General features: G+C 31.3%; 1 protein-coding gene across 1 annotated transcript; it reads left to right on the top strand.

The window, feature by feature from the left end:
* The first annotated feature begins 1,033 nt into the window (after positions 1-1,033).
* Positions 1,034-4,771, top strand: LOC149151183 (peroxidase A2-like). Its single transcript, XM_089437828.1, has 5 exons — positions 1,034-1,422; positions 1,513-1,704; positions 2,142-2,306; position 3,259; positions 4,000-4,771. The coding sequence occupies exons 1-5, from the start codon at positions 1,183-1,185 to the stop codon at positions 4,497-4,499; spliced, it is 1,098 nt and encodes a 365-aa protein (XP_089293954.1). The 5' UTR covers positions 1,034-1,182; the 3' UTR covers positions 4,500-4,771.
* The last annotated feature ends 13,684 nt before the right edge of the window (positions 4,772-18,455 follow it).

Here is an 18,455-nt window from a genome sequence, read left to right as displayed (position 1 = left end):
TAAAAAAAATTGGAATATCAATTATCAAGTATTGCATAAATAATATTAAGATGATATTTTGTCAAGAATAAGGTTATATATATTGAATTTAGGCTTCTGTGATCCATATCAAGTTTGATAGAAGATTATTGGGCGAAAATCACATCGGGATGCTTTTGTCGACGCGTTTCAAACCAACCAGTGTGATTCATCGTTAGAGAAATCTTCTCTCAGAAATGATTATATATATATATATGGATTTGAAAGTAGTTAAATATTTTGAAAATTCTAGGCCGACGGCCGGCCGCGACTCCTTGTCGGATAGATATAAAATATCGTGATTGATCTCAAGTTAAAAGTCATCCGCTAAGTACTAGGTTTCGTGTGAGGGAAAACACTACTTTCGGCAAGAGCTAACCAGCCTGCCATAGGGCATTAAATGCCCGGTTATATGCATACTGAATAACCCAATATAACACACGTGCACGTTGACTAGATAAATAAAAAATAATGACGGTGTCTTATCAGGTTATCAAGTATGCATATAACCGGGCATTTAATGCCCTATGGCAAACTGGTTAGCTCTAGACACTACTTTCACCCATAAAGTTAAAAGTCATCCGGTGAGTACTCGGTTTCGTGTGAGGGAAGGGACTATTTCAACCATAAGTTTACAAGGAAGCGGCTGAGTACCGGGTTTCGTGTGAGGGAAGGCACCATTTTCATGGATCATTAATTGTCTCATCTCAATGAGTTGTGTCATTTGATTTGGGATTAAATATCAGACACATGTTATAAGTCAAAAGTCAATAATTAGTTTATTGATTTTACATATTGTTTTATTGTCATTTAATAAAAGACTTTTTCAATGTGAAAAGGTACTCCATGGTTTTCTATTTATGAGGCAGCATATTTTCACAGTGGTGGGTCTTACTTACAATTACACCCCCTAGATTAAGTTAATTATTGGTTTGTTCTGAAAAGTTGAATCTTTCTAAGTTAATTATTGGTTTGTTCTGAAATATCGCGTGGATTACATTGATTCTTTCCATCGCATAGTTTCTGGATTGGATTTGCATTGACTGGATGCGCCGGCGCACAGGTGATCACTTTGACTTTTTAGCAGAATACGTAGCCCATTGTTAGCAGTCTTGTGAGGTATATTATACAGTAAACTCTGTACAATTTTTCAAGGATAGTGTCATGTCGTTTCCAGTGAAAGGAATCATCATGGCTTTTGGATGTTCAACTCATATTACATGGATTGCATTTGCAATTGCATTCCTTCAATGCACCAGTGCTCAGCTGAGCCCTACCTTTTACCAGAGTACATGCCCCAACGTTACCAATATAGTGGGGCAGGTCATCCAGCAAGCTCTGCAAAATGATTCAAGGATTGCGGCCTCTCTCCTTCGTTTGCACTTTCATGACTGCTTTGTTAATGTAAGTAGCAATATGTGTGTTTATTGAATAGATTTGTATTCAGTACAGAGATTTATAATACTGACACTTCATTATCTCATTGATTTCAAGGGCTGTGATGGATCTGTTCTTTTAGATGACACGGCCAATTTTACAGGGGAAAAGACAGCAGTTCCCAACAACAATTCCCTCAGGGGCTTTGATGTTGTGGACAACATCAAGTCTGCACTAGAGAGTGCATGCACCGCAACGGTTTCTTGTGCGGACATTCTTGCCATTGCTGCAGAGCAGTCAGTCGTATTGGTCTGTATAGAGATTACAGTTATTTATTTGATTTTATTTGAGTTAGTGTTTTACTTTCTGATATCTCCAATTTTCTGAATTATATTTCACTGCTTAAAACACTAAAACTCCTAAAAGCAAAGATATATAGAAGTTGTGTAACATGATCACCATAACAATTAGCAGTTGTTTATAACCCGACTTTTTGAAAGCTTTTTTAGCGGGTTTTTCGGTCGAAATCCGGCAGGAATTTATTGGAATCGCAAGTTTGATAGCTAGTTTCTGCACAATGAAAGCGTCCCAGGAATTTTCAAGGGTGTTCAATCCAAATATACAGTTAAAAAACCATTTTAACTGCAACAAATTAAGATTTAACCTCAATTTCTTCCGCCGGATTCCGTCACCGAAATCTCCAAAAAATCGCATAATAGACAACTCCTAACAATTAAATGGTGCAGTCTGGCGGTCCATCGTGGACTATACAGTTGGGAAGACGGGACAGCACCACTGCCAACGGAACTCTTGCAAACACGGCCATCCCTGCACCAACTGACAACCTCTCGAACATCACAACAAAGTTTCAGGATGTGGGACTCTCGCTAACGGATGTGGTTGCTTTGTCAGTTATTACTCAACTTGTGTTTCAACCAATTTTGCTTTGAACGGATGGAGATGATTTTTACCCATTCTATTTTATTGGAGACGATTTTTACACATATTCTACTTTATTTTTATAGGTAGTCGTGTAGAAAGGTACAATTAATAAGAAAGTTAGTTTTGCTATCAATTCGGATTTCTGGAATTTTGGTATTTGGAATTTATTTGTAAGTAGACTCACCAGTGTACAGTGTGTAGGTATAGGATTTCAGAATTTTTGTTTTTCAATTAAAATAATACATAGATAGACGAGAAAGAGATATTAATAGATTTTATATTTTTAGTGATTTTTAACCTAAAAAATTATATTAAAATTTAATTTTAATTTAGTTGTGAATTAATTTTTATGCTTATTTATTTTAAAATATAATTTCTAGAATTTTTAATTTAATTATTAATAATTATTAAGTGAAGGGAGAGATTTAACTTCTACTAAATATTCTATAATATTTTTAATAATAGCTACATATTAAAGATTGAAATTTATCTTAAAAATAATTATGTCATTTCTACACTTTCAATTAAATTGATTAATTATCATATGAACAAGTTTCATATGAAATGAATGAGTTATGACTTTTAGAGCATGTGTTATTTATAAGCCAAGGCATTGGGCTATAGTACTGTAACAAATTTTATTTACAAATATAAAATCTCTAGAGCTAAGAATCTTGTAACATGTTATTATAAACATATATATGTTTAGCTGATATATTAATTTTTGTGATATTTTTCTTATAATTAATAATAATTTAAAATAGTTATAATTTAGTTATTTTGTATATTTTTAATTTTAAAGTTTTGTAATAGATTGATATTTATGGGTGTTTATTGAGATTTAACTCATTTAATTTATATAGCTAAGCTAATTTTATTTCAAGTATTTCAACAATACCACATACTCTTCATAGCGTTAAGGGTTAGTTCAAATGGCCCCTAGTTAGTACTTTTGTTATCGGGAGGTTCATTGGTTCAAACTCTGTGACACTTGGCAGTTAGGCTCCATGTTTTAGTTAGCTTCCAGGTCATGTTCCATGTTTGAGTTAGCTGAATTCACCAATCTATGGAAACCATGAAACACATAAAAATAAAAATTTAAAAAACAAAAATAAAAGCTTTTCATAACCATTATTATAAAATAATAATAAAAAATGTAAAATAATGACAATAATAATAAATAAGATTAAAAAAAATTCACTCATGAATAAGATATTTTCTTTGGTATAAGGCTAATCTAATTCAATAAACTCCAGATGTGGTTCAATTGTTTAGTGAGAAGGTTTGGTCCCTACAACCCTTATGGTCTAATGGTTTGGTCCCACAACTAGTGTGTCCAATTCATGGCACATTTTCTTTAGTTAAAAAAAAAAAAAAAAAATCTTAATTCAGGTTTTTGTGATTTAAATTTTAGGTAAAAGTCATAGAACAGAATTTTTGCCGATTCCTTTCTAACCATCCAATATGATAGTCAAAACAAGATAAAGAAGCAAATCCAGACAAAAACTTAAATAAATTTTTTAATAGTGCAAATTTACATAAGAATGCCTCCTGCTGTGTTACATTCATTTCATAGATTCAATGCCTTCTCCTTTGTTACAGTCATTTCACAGATTCAAAGTCTTTGTGTGCATCTATAAATTTGGTATTTACTGTATTCAGGGGCGCACACAATCGGACAAGCTCGCTGCACAGTGTTCAGCAGCAGACTTTACAATTTCAGCGGAACGGGCAATCCGGATCCGACGCTGAATTCATCTTATCTATCCACCCTGCAAAGCACGTGCCCACTGAATGGTAACGGGAGCGTCCTAACACCACTTGATCCGGGCACTCCAAACACCTTCGACAACAACTATTACATGAATCTCCAAAATGAAATGGGACTGCTCCAGTCAGATCAAGAACTGCTTAACACAACGGGAGCCAGCACCATTTCTATCGTGAATGACTACACCAGTAGTCAGACTGATTTTTTCTCCAATTTCTCCAACTCAATGATCAACATGGGAAACATAAGTCCTCTAACGGGAACAAGCGGAGAAATCCGCCTGAACTGCAGTAAGGTCAATAGCAATCAGAATCTGGTTAGCGAATCGTGGGCTCAATATGTTTCTAATTTGCTCAACATCATAGAGCAGTATCAATCTGCTGCAGAGTGAAAAGCTTTCAGGCGGAGTTCTGTGCAACATTTAGGGCATATCGGTAGAGTCTAAAAACATATTATCATGGAAAACGTATAGATATATTTAGTTCACATTAATTTACTCTTTGTAAAGTTAAATACAGTATGTCACAGAGCTTTATTACTGGATTTGGCAAAAACCCGTAAGAACTTGTTTATGCACTAATAGGATCGATTGGAGTGGAATTTATGAAAAAAATATTATATGTAAATTTTGCATCTCTTGATTTTTAATATATTTTATTTTTAGGTGGTATTTAATGTTAATTTTTCTGTATAAGTTTTTTTTGTTAAGTTGTTTGTGATCTTCTTGTCTTGACTTGCTCCATCTATGAAGTTTGATCCTGGATTATTTTGTTGACGGAGTGAATTTATTACTACTCCATTAAGTTTGATCTGAGCTACCTTGTTGTGCAAGTAAGACTTGACAATCTTTATGTACAAGTTAACTCAAATTATTATGTTCAATTAGGCATTTCTATTTTGTTTATTTATTTATAATTTAAAATAGAAGTGAAAAACTTAAAATGTTATATAATTATTCAATAAATATGAATGAATAAGATACAATAAATATGAATCAAAGAGATATAATTAATAAATAAATATATGTGAATGAGATTTTGGTTTAATTTAGTATTTATATTTTATTTATTTTTAATATAAAAAGATAAATAAGAGATATAATTAATAAATAAATATATGTGAATGAGATTTTGGTTTAATTTAGTATTTATATTTTATTTATTTTTAATATAAAAAGATAAATATGGAGGTAATAGGAATAAGATTAATATAATAAAAAATTTGTGTTAATATAACACAAGATTAATATAATAAAAAAATTGTGTTGAAAAATGTGGTTTATATAGTTTCTTGAAACTGAGGTAATAAGTAAAAGATTGTTATAATAAAAAAAAGTGTTGGAAAAAGTGGCTTATGTGGTTTTTAAAAACTGAGGTAGTAAGTATAAGATTAATATAAAAATAAAAAGATTGTGTTAAAACATGTGGTTTTTTTTAAATAATGTTTAAAATCAATTAAATTTATTTAATAATATAAAATAAAATATATATTTTTAATTAAAATAAATATATAAATATTTATTTTAACAAAATTTGATTTAAAATAAAGATAATTATTAAAAAAAAAATTAATTTATTTTAATGATTTGAGATAAGTGTAGAATGGGGATTCAAAGTGGTGAATTAGATTTATTTGGTTTTATTTTTAATGTCATATATTATTGAGATTTGTAGATGGAATCACTGTAAGATTGTTGATAAAGGTCTTTCTATACATGTAATTATGAGTAGGTTTTATTTCTTCTACTTTAATTTAGGTTCTTCATTTCTATATATTTGATATATCATTATTATTTTCCATCGTTTATAGATGTTGCTATATATCAATTTATTGTTATTATTCTTCTCTAGAAACTAACCTAAAACCATAAGCCAAATGTAAAATTTTAAATCAAGAACATCCAATTACCAACCATTGTATTTAGTAATATTTAAAAATAATGTGAATTAAAAGAATTAGATAATATTAAATTGAGCATAGAGGGTTATTTGAAACTCTCTTCCAAAAGACTCCTCTATTGATATTTTGAGAAACAGAGTGTTTTTCAAGTCAAATTATGTCTTTTTCACCTCCACAACCCATTACATCCACATACCATATTTCAAAAAATATTGCAGAGGTGGAAATAATGACATTACATATGGTTATCCACAAATCTAGAAATGCATGAAAATCATTTAATGGGTTTTGTATTTGTTTGCAGCAAATGATGATATCAAGAATCAAAATAAACATTGGTTAACATTTCTAAATTCTCAAATTGTACATAATATCTTATAACACTAAAAACATAATACTAATAATTGTCATTGAAATTTACAAAAATTTAAGAATATATGTTATGACTAGATAAAATATTTATAATTTACACTTGAAAAAATAATTTATATTTTAAAAAATTTGAGATTTATTAATATTAAATAAATTCATAATAAAATAAAATAAATAATAATATAACATCACATATATATAATTTAAACAAAAATATACATTTATTATCAATAAAATAAACTTAAATATATAACATACTTTATATTATACCATAATAAAATAAACTTAAATATATAACATGCTTTATATTATATAAAAAACAAATTAAACCTATTACATACTTATATCATGATATAAGTAAATTTTTTAAGAATAGTAATAATAATACATTTAAATTTTTTTATAAATTTGAATGAAAGATAAAATAATATTAAATTTAAACTATATTAAAATATTAATATAATCATTATTAAATAATATTTTTTTATTAAATTCAAATTACTAGAATATCATTATTACATAAAAGAAAATTTAATAGCTTTTAAATTTCAGTTGAGACTTGAGCTTGAAACCTTTATCACATTCACTCGAGACTTGACTGAACCAAACTTAGGTACAAATTGTTCGGGCATTGGGTTGAGTTTTGAAATTCATCATCCCAAGGTCATGAATATTGGACTTTGCTATAAACTTTATTCTGTCCTTGTATGGTAAAACCTTGTGAATGGAGGAAGCGCTTTATCTTGAGGTAACATAAAGAGGACAGGGAAGGCATATTTAAATTTATTTTTTAAATCTGAATGTGACACATGTATTAAAGAAAAAGGAATTATTATGAAGGGTGTCGAGAATTTGATATATGAGTTGAAAGCACCACGCTAACATCACAAGGCACTTTCTTAGGTAGTATGTGTAAAAATGTCTTGCGAAGAGACTGGTTTTCCATTTTAGCAGTAATGGACATTTTAGGTAACGTTTTATTTTTCTATATATTGTAATTATTAGCTTTAGTTTAATTAGTTTGTAAATTTATTTTAAAAATCATTGAAATTTTGGTAAGATTTTGATAAAATTTAGTAAGGGTTTTTGTAAATTTAAATTATAGTTGTCAAATTTTAAGATTTTGGGTGCTTCAATTTTTTATGAGACTGAATCTATTTTCACCATTAAAAACATGATTCATACATTACCAGATTTTTTGACTATCTAAACAATTCCTCCGACACTTTAATAGATAACATCGTATTATTATACATAAGTATATGACGTCACAAGAAAAGGTAAGAGGATTTTTCCCATATTTGACTTGCTCAAAGTTTGTGTCGATTTTATAAGTTAATTTATTTTCAATTTATTTGTCTGTTGTCCTTTTTTATCAACTATTGATATCATAGCTATAGGGTCTTATTGATAATGGTGTAAGCTTGGCCTCTTAGTAGTATGGAGACTAATACAATAAGTGATATGGATACAATGAAAGGGGTCAATTTCGACTTATGGAAATCACAAATGGAGGATACATTGATTCTAAAGTATCAGTATTTGCTAATTGAAGGAGTGGTAAAGAAACCTCCAACAATAATAGATGAATCCTAGACGTTATTGGACAAGAAATTCATGGCTACTATTTGGAATTACCTGGGAAAGAATGTCTACTTTAATATAGCAGGTGAGAAAATAGTAAAAGGGTTGGGGATGAAGCTGCATGATTTGAATTAGAAAAATATGACATCAAATCATGTTTTCTTAATGAAGAAGCTATATAACCTCAAGATGAAGGAGGGCTTTAATTGCAGAGCATTTGAGCAAATTTGATATAATTACTAGTCAACTTTCTTCTATAAAAATTATTTTGGATGATGAAATAAAAGTAATCTTATTTATGTGTTCCATGTTAAAACAATGTAAACTTTGAAACGAGAAATGTTTTGAAAAGTGTTGATTCAGAATACACATTTTTTTTAGCATATTTTTTACACTTTAAATTTTTTTATGTATCAAATATGAATAAATTTTTTAAAATGTTGCTGATTTTCATGTTGATTTTGAAAAGCGTTGATGCAACATCAACCACTTCTTTTATAGGGTTTATTTTTAACACTTTAAATTTTCTAATGTATTAATTGTGGATAATTTTTTTAAGTGTTGGTGATTTTCATGCAGATTTTGAAAGCATCATCAATTTTTTTAAGGCATATTTTTTACACTTCAAATTTTCTTGTCTTAATTATGCACAATTTTATTTTTAGATGTTGATTATTTAACCATTTTTTAAGTTGTCTTATTCTTCTTGTTTTTCATCCTAACATGTTTGTTTTCAAGAGTTTCCTAAACATGCGATTTTTGTTTTTCTTCGCAATGTTTTTTCATATTGATTTTTTTTTGCAAAAAAAGAAAAAATACTAATAAGATTAATATTTTGAGGTTAAGATTTTTTATATATTTATATATCGTTAATTAATACTCCAATACCACTAAAAAAGTAATAGTTTTAAACACACCACAAAAAAATATACATTTCGCATATCTTTTCACTAAAAATGACATGTCAAATAAAAAAAATTATGAAAAAATTGAAAAAAAATTGGAAAAATAGAAAATTTTATGATATTTTTATGAATTTTATAACAAAAAGTAATAAAATTTCAAGTTTTTTTTTTTTCCAAAAAAAATATTATAAACTTTTTAGTAAAAATACCAAAAAAAAAAAAAAATGTCAAAAATAAAACATACAATTTAAAAAACAAAAAACAAAAATTTTTAAGAAAATAAAATAAAATAATGACATTAACATATTAAAATATTAAAAAAAAAAATATAAAAAAAAACATATAAAAAATATTTAAATAAATAAAAAAATTAAAAACTATGCCCCAACGGGCCGAAGGCAAGGAGGCCCAATTCTGAGAATCGAGCCGGGGGTGGGGGCAGGGTTGCATGGTCACAGCTCCTCCCCCCTGCGCACCTCCACAGTCGCATGGACCCTGGGCAAGGGAGGTTTGATTCTCAAAATTAGGGCTCCTCTGCCCTGGGCCCATGTGGCCGGCGTGGTGGTAGAGGGGTGAGGTTGTGACTAAATCGAACCTCCTCGCCCTGGCCACATAGAGCCATAATTTTTTTAATTTTTTTTTTTTTAATTATCTATATATATATATATTATTAATTTTTTAATTTTTTCTATGTTTCATAATTGTTTTATTTTTTAAAAATTTTAATGTTTATTTCTTTTTAATTTAATTTTAATGTTAGAGATTTCCATAATAATATTGTGTAACGTGTGTAATCTGTCCAACATTTCGGTGGTGACTCCATCCATCTTCAAGGGTTCTATGTGGTCCCTCATGATGGATGGAGTTATCATCTTAAACGTTGGATAGATCACACATGTTACACAGTCAACCCCCAGGACCAACTTACTGCCTGACCGGATGGCCAAATTCTTAGGGTTATATTCAGCCTACGCAGGGTAACCCGCTTGGGCGTTTCAAGTAGCCATAAAACGCACGCAAATGCCCTCTCCTCTCCCTCTCCTCTCCTTAACAGTCGAGCACCTAAAGGTCCATATGACAAACTGTGGAAGTCTATGTTTTTTAATATTTTTTTAAAATAAATTTTATCTTTTAATTTAATCATATTTATTTTTTATGTTTTATTTATTTTTTTAATTTTTTAATTTTATTTTTTTAATTATTTTTTGTAATTTTTTTTTTTTCTTAATTTTTTGAGCAAGTTATTATTATTATTATTATTGTTTTACGTTTTCTAATTTTATTATAATGTATTATTTGTTTATTTTAATGATTTTTTCAATTTTATTGTTTTTATTTATTTTTTATTTTTTAAATTATATTATATTATTTTTTATAAAAAAAAAAATAAAAAATTTTGGGTTAATCTTAGAAAAAAAAATTATATATAATTTTTTTCCAACCCTTTTTTATTTATTTTTGTATTTTTAATTTTATGTGTTAATTTTTTTTTTAAGTTTTTTTTTTTTATTATTATTTTGTATTTTGCCATATTTTAGAAAAAAATTATGTTTTAATATATTCTTTTATTTAGTTATTTTTTTTTTAATTTATGTTTTTATATATTTTTAATTTAGTTGTTATTAATTTTTTAAATTTTTGTGTTTTTGTTTGTTTTTTGTTTTTTCAATATTTTTGTTTTTTTTGTATTTTTCATTTTTATTTATTTAAATATTTAATTATTATTTTGTTTAATTTTATTTTTTCTAGAGGGTCCATGTCAGTCCTAAAAAAATTATGTTATTCCAACATTAACAATTTTTGTTTTCACGATGTTTTTCACACAAAAAAATTGGTTTTTATTGGCTTTTACTCCAATTTTTAGAAAATGTTGAAAAATACCATGAAAAAAAATTAAAAAAAGAAGTCATTCCAGTATCAACACTTTTCGTTTTAGGTGTTGCTTTTCATGTTTTTTTGGGTTTTCTTACTAGAGTTCTCATTTTGAGTTTACAGTTCCCGTTTCAAAGTTTGCACTGCCGTTAGACAGCTGGAAGAATTTGATAGTAGCTATCAGCACTACAACACCTGTTGCGGCCCTGATGTTTGATGATGTTAGCAGAAGTTTAATGAATGAGGAGTTGCAGTGCAAATCAATTGTGGAAAACTAGGGAGGAGAAGCGCTAACCTTAGTTGATCATGGAAGGAAAATTGAACGTAGCAAACAAGGGTGTTCAAAATCAAGAAGAAAATTGAAATCAAGAACATGAAGAATTACTTGTTTTCACTATGGAAAACCAAAACATAAGAAAAATGATTATTGGTTTTGGAAGAAGTAATAGAAGGAACAAAAATCAATCACCACAAATGAAGGTGAGATCATTGTTGTAGCTTCTAAAAGTGATGTCTTATTTACTATTTCAGTAGAAGAAGTCTATTTATATACTACCAGCAATGGCATTGATTGGGTACTTGACTCTGAGGTATCTCACCATGTGACCCAATGCAAAAATAATCTTATTGTGTATTAAGTGGGTGAGTCATGGTAGAGTAAATTTAGGAAATAATCAGTTTTGTAATATTATTGGAGTGGGAGATGTTTGAATCAAGACAATGGATGGATAAGGTATCTTGTTGAAATAGGTTAGGCATGTTCCAGAGATGCGTATGAGCTTTATCTCTATGGGAAGATTGAATGATGAAGGCTACTCCACAACATTTGAGAAAGACAACTAGAAAATTAGTAAAACATCATTGATGTTTGCTAAAGGGTTCAAGACAGGAACCTTGTATAGAATGAGGGAAACAAAGAAGATATTAGATGCAACTAATATTGAAAAATAAGGAACCTCAATGGATTTATGGCATAAGCACCTCAACCACATGAGTAAAAAGGGTTTCAAAGTTATTGTTCGTAAAAATCCACTCCTAGGTTTGAAATCCTATGAACTTGACCTTTGTGAGCACTATATTTATGGTAGAAAACAAAGAGTTTCTTTTGTGAGAGGTGGTCGTGAAAGAAAATTAATTTTATTAGAAGTAATATACTTTTATGAGTTTGGGCCAATGAATGTTAAGTATTTAGGAGGAGCCTCATATTTTGTCACATTAATAAATGATGCATCTAGGAAGGTTTGAGCCTACCCTATTAAAAGTAAAGGTGAGGTGTTTGAGCCTACCCTATGAAAAGTAAAGGTGAGGTGTTTGAGCCTACCATATGAAAAGTAAAGGTGAGGTGTTTGAGATATTTCAAAATTTCCATATTGTTATTGAAAGAGAGACTAAAAGATTGCCGAAGTGTTTGAAGATAGGAAATGGTGGAGAGTATTGGTCTAGTGCATTCAAGAATTATTGTAATAGGTTTGGAATTAAACATGAGAAGAGAATCCCTGGTACTTCCAAACAAAACGATACTATAGAAAGGATGAATCACACTATCATGGAAAAGGTGAGAAGTATGTTGTCAAATTTTGGATTGAAAAACCATTTTTATGTAGAAGAAATAAGGAGAATCTATTATCTCATTAATTACTCACCTTCTATAGCCTTAGATGACGATATTCTGAAGAAGTTTGGACTATGTTGATGGCCAAAATTGAACATGTCCAACATTAAGGAAATCACCCGGTTAGGGCCCCAATATAACCTCGACCTAAATCTAACCTAAACTAAATGGATAAACTAATCTAAACTAACCTAAATGCATAAAATATCTCTAAATCTAGATTTTACCTAGTGGTTTATTTTATCGTTTTCTAGTACTAATGGGCCAAAGGATATACTTGTCTGATTGCAACTACTTGAAGAAAGTAATCTTTGGAATGGATGAAATTTGGGCTCAACCAAGCCACTAGGAAGTTTTCTCCCGCGTAAAGAAACTTTTGTTTTAAATGAATTAAAATAAATCTAAATGTAGCCCTAACTAATAATGGAAATGACAAATAAAACTATCCTAACCTGGCAAATAGAAAGCATGTAACAGTTTTATAAATGGGAATTTAACATGAAATTTTTTATTAATGTCAAGCTACATAAATAGTCCTAATAGTTGATATTATTTAATCTCATGAATGATCTATTTGAAGAAATATTATAGGCTAAAAATTGATCAAGGAAAAGTCTTTATAGCATGGAAATAGTACACATGCAAGTGATTGTTAAAAAAATGTATATTAATAAATATGTAAGTAAATATTTACTAGGCTTCCGATCATACATGATCACATTAAAGAATAGTTGATTTTTTTTTTTAATCATATAAATAGATAGCTAGTAATATGAAAACGCACATGTTTAATTCACAACAATGCGAAAATATACAAGTCGTGGAAGAAATATGTCAACACCAAAAGTCTATGATTGCATTCAAATGAATAACAATATTCAAATTAAATGCATTACATAAAACCTTGTTGTCCGAAGTGCTTCTTCAAGATGAAAAAGTCTTCCTAGGCTCTAAAACTCTGCCATCAAAAGATGGATCTACAATAGTGTACAATCTTTCTCCTTTGATATAGAAAAATAGAAGTCTAGAAACCATCCCCAAAACTCAAGCCTGAGTTTCTATCCTCTACACAAAAATTCCCCTTTACAATAGTGCAAAGAGTTTCTTTGTTTACAGAAAATAGAACCCCTCTCTCATTATCAGAGTTATTATAACCAACCAGGGTTTCCCGAGGCCAAACCACCTCAACTCTCATCAGTAAAACCAATATTTACTGAAATCCCCATTGGATCGCTGGGCCTTAAAATAGCATGGATGCCTCTAGATCTCTCCACCTAAAATGTGAGGAATTTGTCTGTCTCAACCTATCAGATTTACCATATATCCAACCAGTAGGTCTACGAGGTATCCACCCTCTAGGCTTTACTATGTATCCCACCATTCACCGGTCAAGGATTTATAGGCTCAATCAAGGGTATTTACCTTTGAGATTGACCGTGTATCCCGCCATTCACCGGTCCAGGATTCCTAGGCTCAATCGAGGTGTTCACAACTAGGCTTTACCCTTTATCCCATATTACGATTCCTAGACCTTGTGAACAATACTAAGACCACCCCACTCAACTTCGCTTCCATCCAGTAATCTAGCTCTACCCAATACAAGAGAACCCCACCACACCATGGCTATACGAAAATGGAAAGGAAGTATGAAAAGCATTGTCACACTTGGAAAAACCCATGCCAATGACAACAAGAGAACTAACAACACACATGCATGTACCATGCATGTGAAAAATAGCAAGGAAAGCATACATGCAACTCGATACCTACAAGTAATTCTGACGTAGCCTCTTCATCCTTCTCTTCCTTGCTTGGTCTTTGCTTCATCTTTCTTTCTTCCTTTTCCTTTGCCTTCCTTCCTCTAATTCTAGAGTTTTCCAAGAATTCTGTAAGTGTCTAAGAGTGAGAGAGAGAAAGAGAGATCCAAAACTAAACTGACAAAAGATTATCAACTGATCCTCATAAGCCTTTTTATTAATGAGGCCTCTATTTTCCTTAATTTTCCATTATTTTCATCCTCACATGCAACCTGTGACCTTTCACCTTCCTTTTCTCCTAATTTCCATTATTTTCATAAATAAAATTCCAATTAATGCCTCATGCCTTTCCAAAACCTTTTCCATTTCCTTTTCTAATTTCCTTTAGCCATAATAATTGAAATGAACACCGGCTAGTATGTTTTTCCCAACATTCAAATTTGAATATGTGTCCCATGACCTTGGTGTTATATCTCTTTTTTTAACTTTATTACATGGATTTTTGACCAGGGCTTTTATAAAACCCTCCCCCTTGGGGGAACATCGTCCTCGGTGTTCAATGACACCTAAAACCAGAAAACACACTAAAAACCAAAACATACTACCCATGGAGCTTTATAACACAGCTCACTGCAGTATTTAAAAGGAAAAATCTATTGAAACATGACAAACATACCATTTAATGGATATTTATAACACAAATAATTATGGTATTTACAATGACAACCACATATATAATCATACACAGTTGCTTCAACCAACAAATAACCATACAGTCTATGGATCTTATAAATCCAGCTCGATACAATATTTACAATAATATAACCATATACATATATGCACATTTTCTCATCCAGCAAATAAAAGGATATGGTGCCTGCATCCACAAAAAGGAAATCAAAGGCTCACACCTCCACCCTCAAAAGTACTACCAAGATTCACCTCCTTACCAGGAAGTCCAGAATCCATTGTCAAGGTCAAAATGCATCTAATGTCTAGTTCTACAATCTTGTGTTGTTGTCCTCTTAGTGAAGGGTTACTCACTCATTGTTCCACGACACACTCCCAATGGGCATATGATTCCATCTAGCAATGCTAATGAAAAAAAACAAATCCATCCCCCGACCTTCCCTTCTCTCCTACACAGTCCCTCGGGAAATCCAGTCATCTCGTTCTATGCAGTCACTCACCTTCCAAGTTCCTCGACATCCCCTATCCTGGGTGATCCATCCCTTGGAAATAATTCCTCACAACAGAAGATCCAAAAACATAGGCATATCCTTGCCTGAAAACCATCATATTGGTCATAGCATGCTCATGGAAATCAATGGACATTATTGGGTACCAATGTCCCACAATGGCCCTGCTCCTAAAGTGCTTTACCAACATATTTTCATTTGTTCCAATTCCTTTTATTGTTTCTACTAATGCTTGCAGTCATTTTCAACTACCCAACCCGGGCATTTTGCCTGATTCTTGTACCAAGCACATAAATTCCATTAGATTCAAAATGAATTGCAATAAACTCAAATCATACCTCATTGGTGGCTTGTCAATAAGGTAAACTTGCAATTATGTTTACTTCTTGTCACAATAAGAAAAACTAACTCTTTGATCAAATCATTATGTATAAACATATCACATCCAGTTAGTTCAAAATACAACCATCATAATAAAAATCATAGATCACAAGTAACCATCATAATCCAGAATCATAGATCACAAGCATAATTTAAAACTGAAATAAATTACTAATACTTATTTTTTAATCGGTCCTTCGCTTCTACCTTTATCCTTTGTTCTTTTCGTACACACACAGAATTGGTTGGCACACCCAGTAAACACCTAGTTCCTTTTACTTTTCTTCAATTACATACACATAAACAATGTACATCACAACACATATATCCACACACATCGTACAAAACCACACAATACATATACCTACATCCAGCATATGAAACAACACATACACCTACATCCAATGTACATCACAACGCAATACATACGCCTACACCCGGTGTACAGCACAACACATACACACACACCTACATCTAGTGTACAATGTAATACATATATGTACATAGAGTACAATACAACAAATACACTTGTCACGATGCCACAACTACAAAATTCACATACTTAGTACCACATGTACATAACATAGCATGTACGACTTGCACACAATACCACATGTACACTAGTACCACCTGTACAACATGTACACTGTACCACCTCTACGTAGCACCACCTGCAAAATGTGTACACAACATCACATGTACATGGCACAACCTGAACAATGTGTACTCAACGCCACATGTACACCACAACACCTGTACAACGTGTACACAACACCACATGTACATAGCACCACATGCGCTACATGTACACGACACCACATGTACACAACATCACATGCACGACATGTACACAACGCCACCCATACACATGACCAGATGTACAACATGTACACAACACTAAATGCACAGAATTCCACATGTACAATCATGCACACAACAACATATGTACATAAAACTGCATATACAACATGTACATAACACCATATGTACATAACACTTCATATCCAACATCTTCACAACACCATATGCACACAACACTGCATATCCAACATCTTCAAGCCACAATATGCACACAACACTGCATATCCAACATTCGCACAATACGATATGTACACAATACCGCATATCCAACATGTACATAGTACCATCTGTACCCGGCACTACATATGATATATACACACAACACCATCTATACAACATGAACACAACATCATATGTACACAATACTACATATGCTACATTTACACAACATTTGTACTACACATCCTAATACCACACTGTCCTTACCAAACGACCTTGCTTCCAGTGTCTCTCTGCCATCCATGCTTATCCTAGCATGTTGCAGATCACGTTGTTTTCATTCCACTGATGTATCCCTCAGCATAGCCTGTCCATAACACAGACATAGTATAATCACATAATATCAACTCATAACCACATGATACTGACCTCATAGATTTGTTAGGACTACTCTTCCCACTTAATTCCCCATAAGGCCAGGAATCTATTCATGCCATTCACCTGCATAAGAAATCATTCCTCCACAAGTATGATCCTTGAAAACCCTGTCAGACAGTGACATAGATACATACAGACATACATATATATAAACATTAGCATAAAACAATCATGATCCACGACGACCTTGTCATACATGACATACATAAATACATACATATATACATATAAATATTAGCATTAAACAATCATGATTCTAACCACCCTGTCAGACAATGACATACATATATACATATATAGACGTTAACATAATCATGATCACAACATAATTACCAAATAGCATAAGGTTAAGGTTAAGAGAACTTCCTTTATTCATGCACAACATGCACAACATTCAGAACAACAATTCCCAACATAAACAAGGAATCTGATGCCTCAAATCCATTTACTTTATCTTTCATGTTACCTTTCTCATGTTTGTCTTGCCATCGCCCATTTACCCCAATGGACCCAACTAGTCCAACTAGTTTTCATATTCTTGCCTTTAGTTGCCCTTATACATGCACCATGCTTCATCTGAGTCTTACATTACCTGTTAGGTTTCATTAAAATATCCCTGAGCTCCATTAAATTTCCTCTTTCCCAAAATAATTCCCAAGACCCTCAAAACATGAAAGGTATAATCACATAATATCAACTCATAACCACATGATACTGACCTCGTAGATTTGTCAGGCCTGCTCTTCCCACTTAATTCCCCATAAGACCAGGAATCTCTTCATGTCATTCACCTGCATAAGAAATCATTCATCCACAAGAATGATCCTTGAAAACATTTTCAGACAGTGACATAGATACATACAGACATACATATATATAAACATTAGCATAAAATAATCATGATCCATGATGACCTTGTCATACACGACATGCATACATACATATATACATATAAATATTAGCATTAAACAATCATGATTATGACGACCTTGTCAGACAATGACATACATGCATACAGATATACATATATAGACATCACATAATCATGATCACAACATAATTACCAAATAGCATAAGGTTAAGGTTAAGAGAACTCCATTTATTCATGCATAACATGCACAACATTGATAGCAACAATTCCCCTCATGTTACCTTTCTCATAATTGTCTTTCCATCATCCATTTACCCCAATGGACCCAACTAGTCCATCTGGTTGTCTTATTCTTGCCTTCAGCTTCCCTTATACATGCACCGAGCTTCATCTCAGTCTTACATTACTTGTTAGGTTTCATTCAGCTCTCCTTGATC

The sequence above is a fragment of the Pinus tabuliformis genome, chromosome 9 (assembly GCF_031772625.1).
Source record: "Pinus tabuliformis cultivar Carrire ecotype Pingquan chromosome 9, CPIR1, whole genome shotgun sequence".
NCBI classification, from domain to species: Eukaryota; Viridiplantae; Streptophyta; class Pinopsida; order Pinales; family Pinaceae; genus Pinus; species Pinus tabuliformis.
The sequence above is the reverse complement of the archived record's forward strand: the minus strand, read 5'-3'. Positions and strand labels throughout refer to the sequence as shown.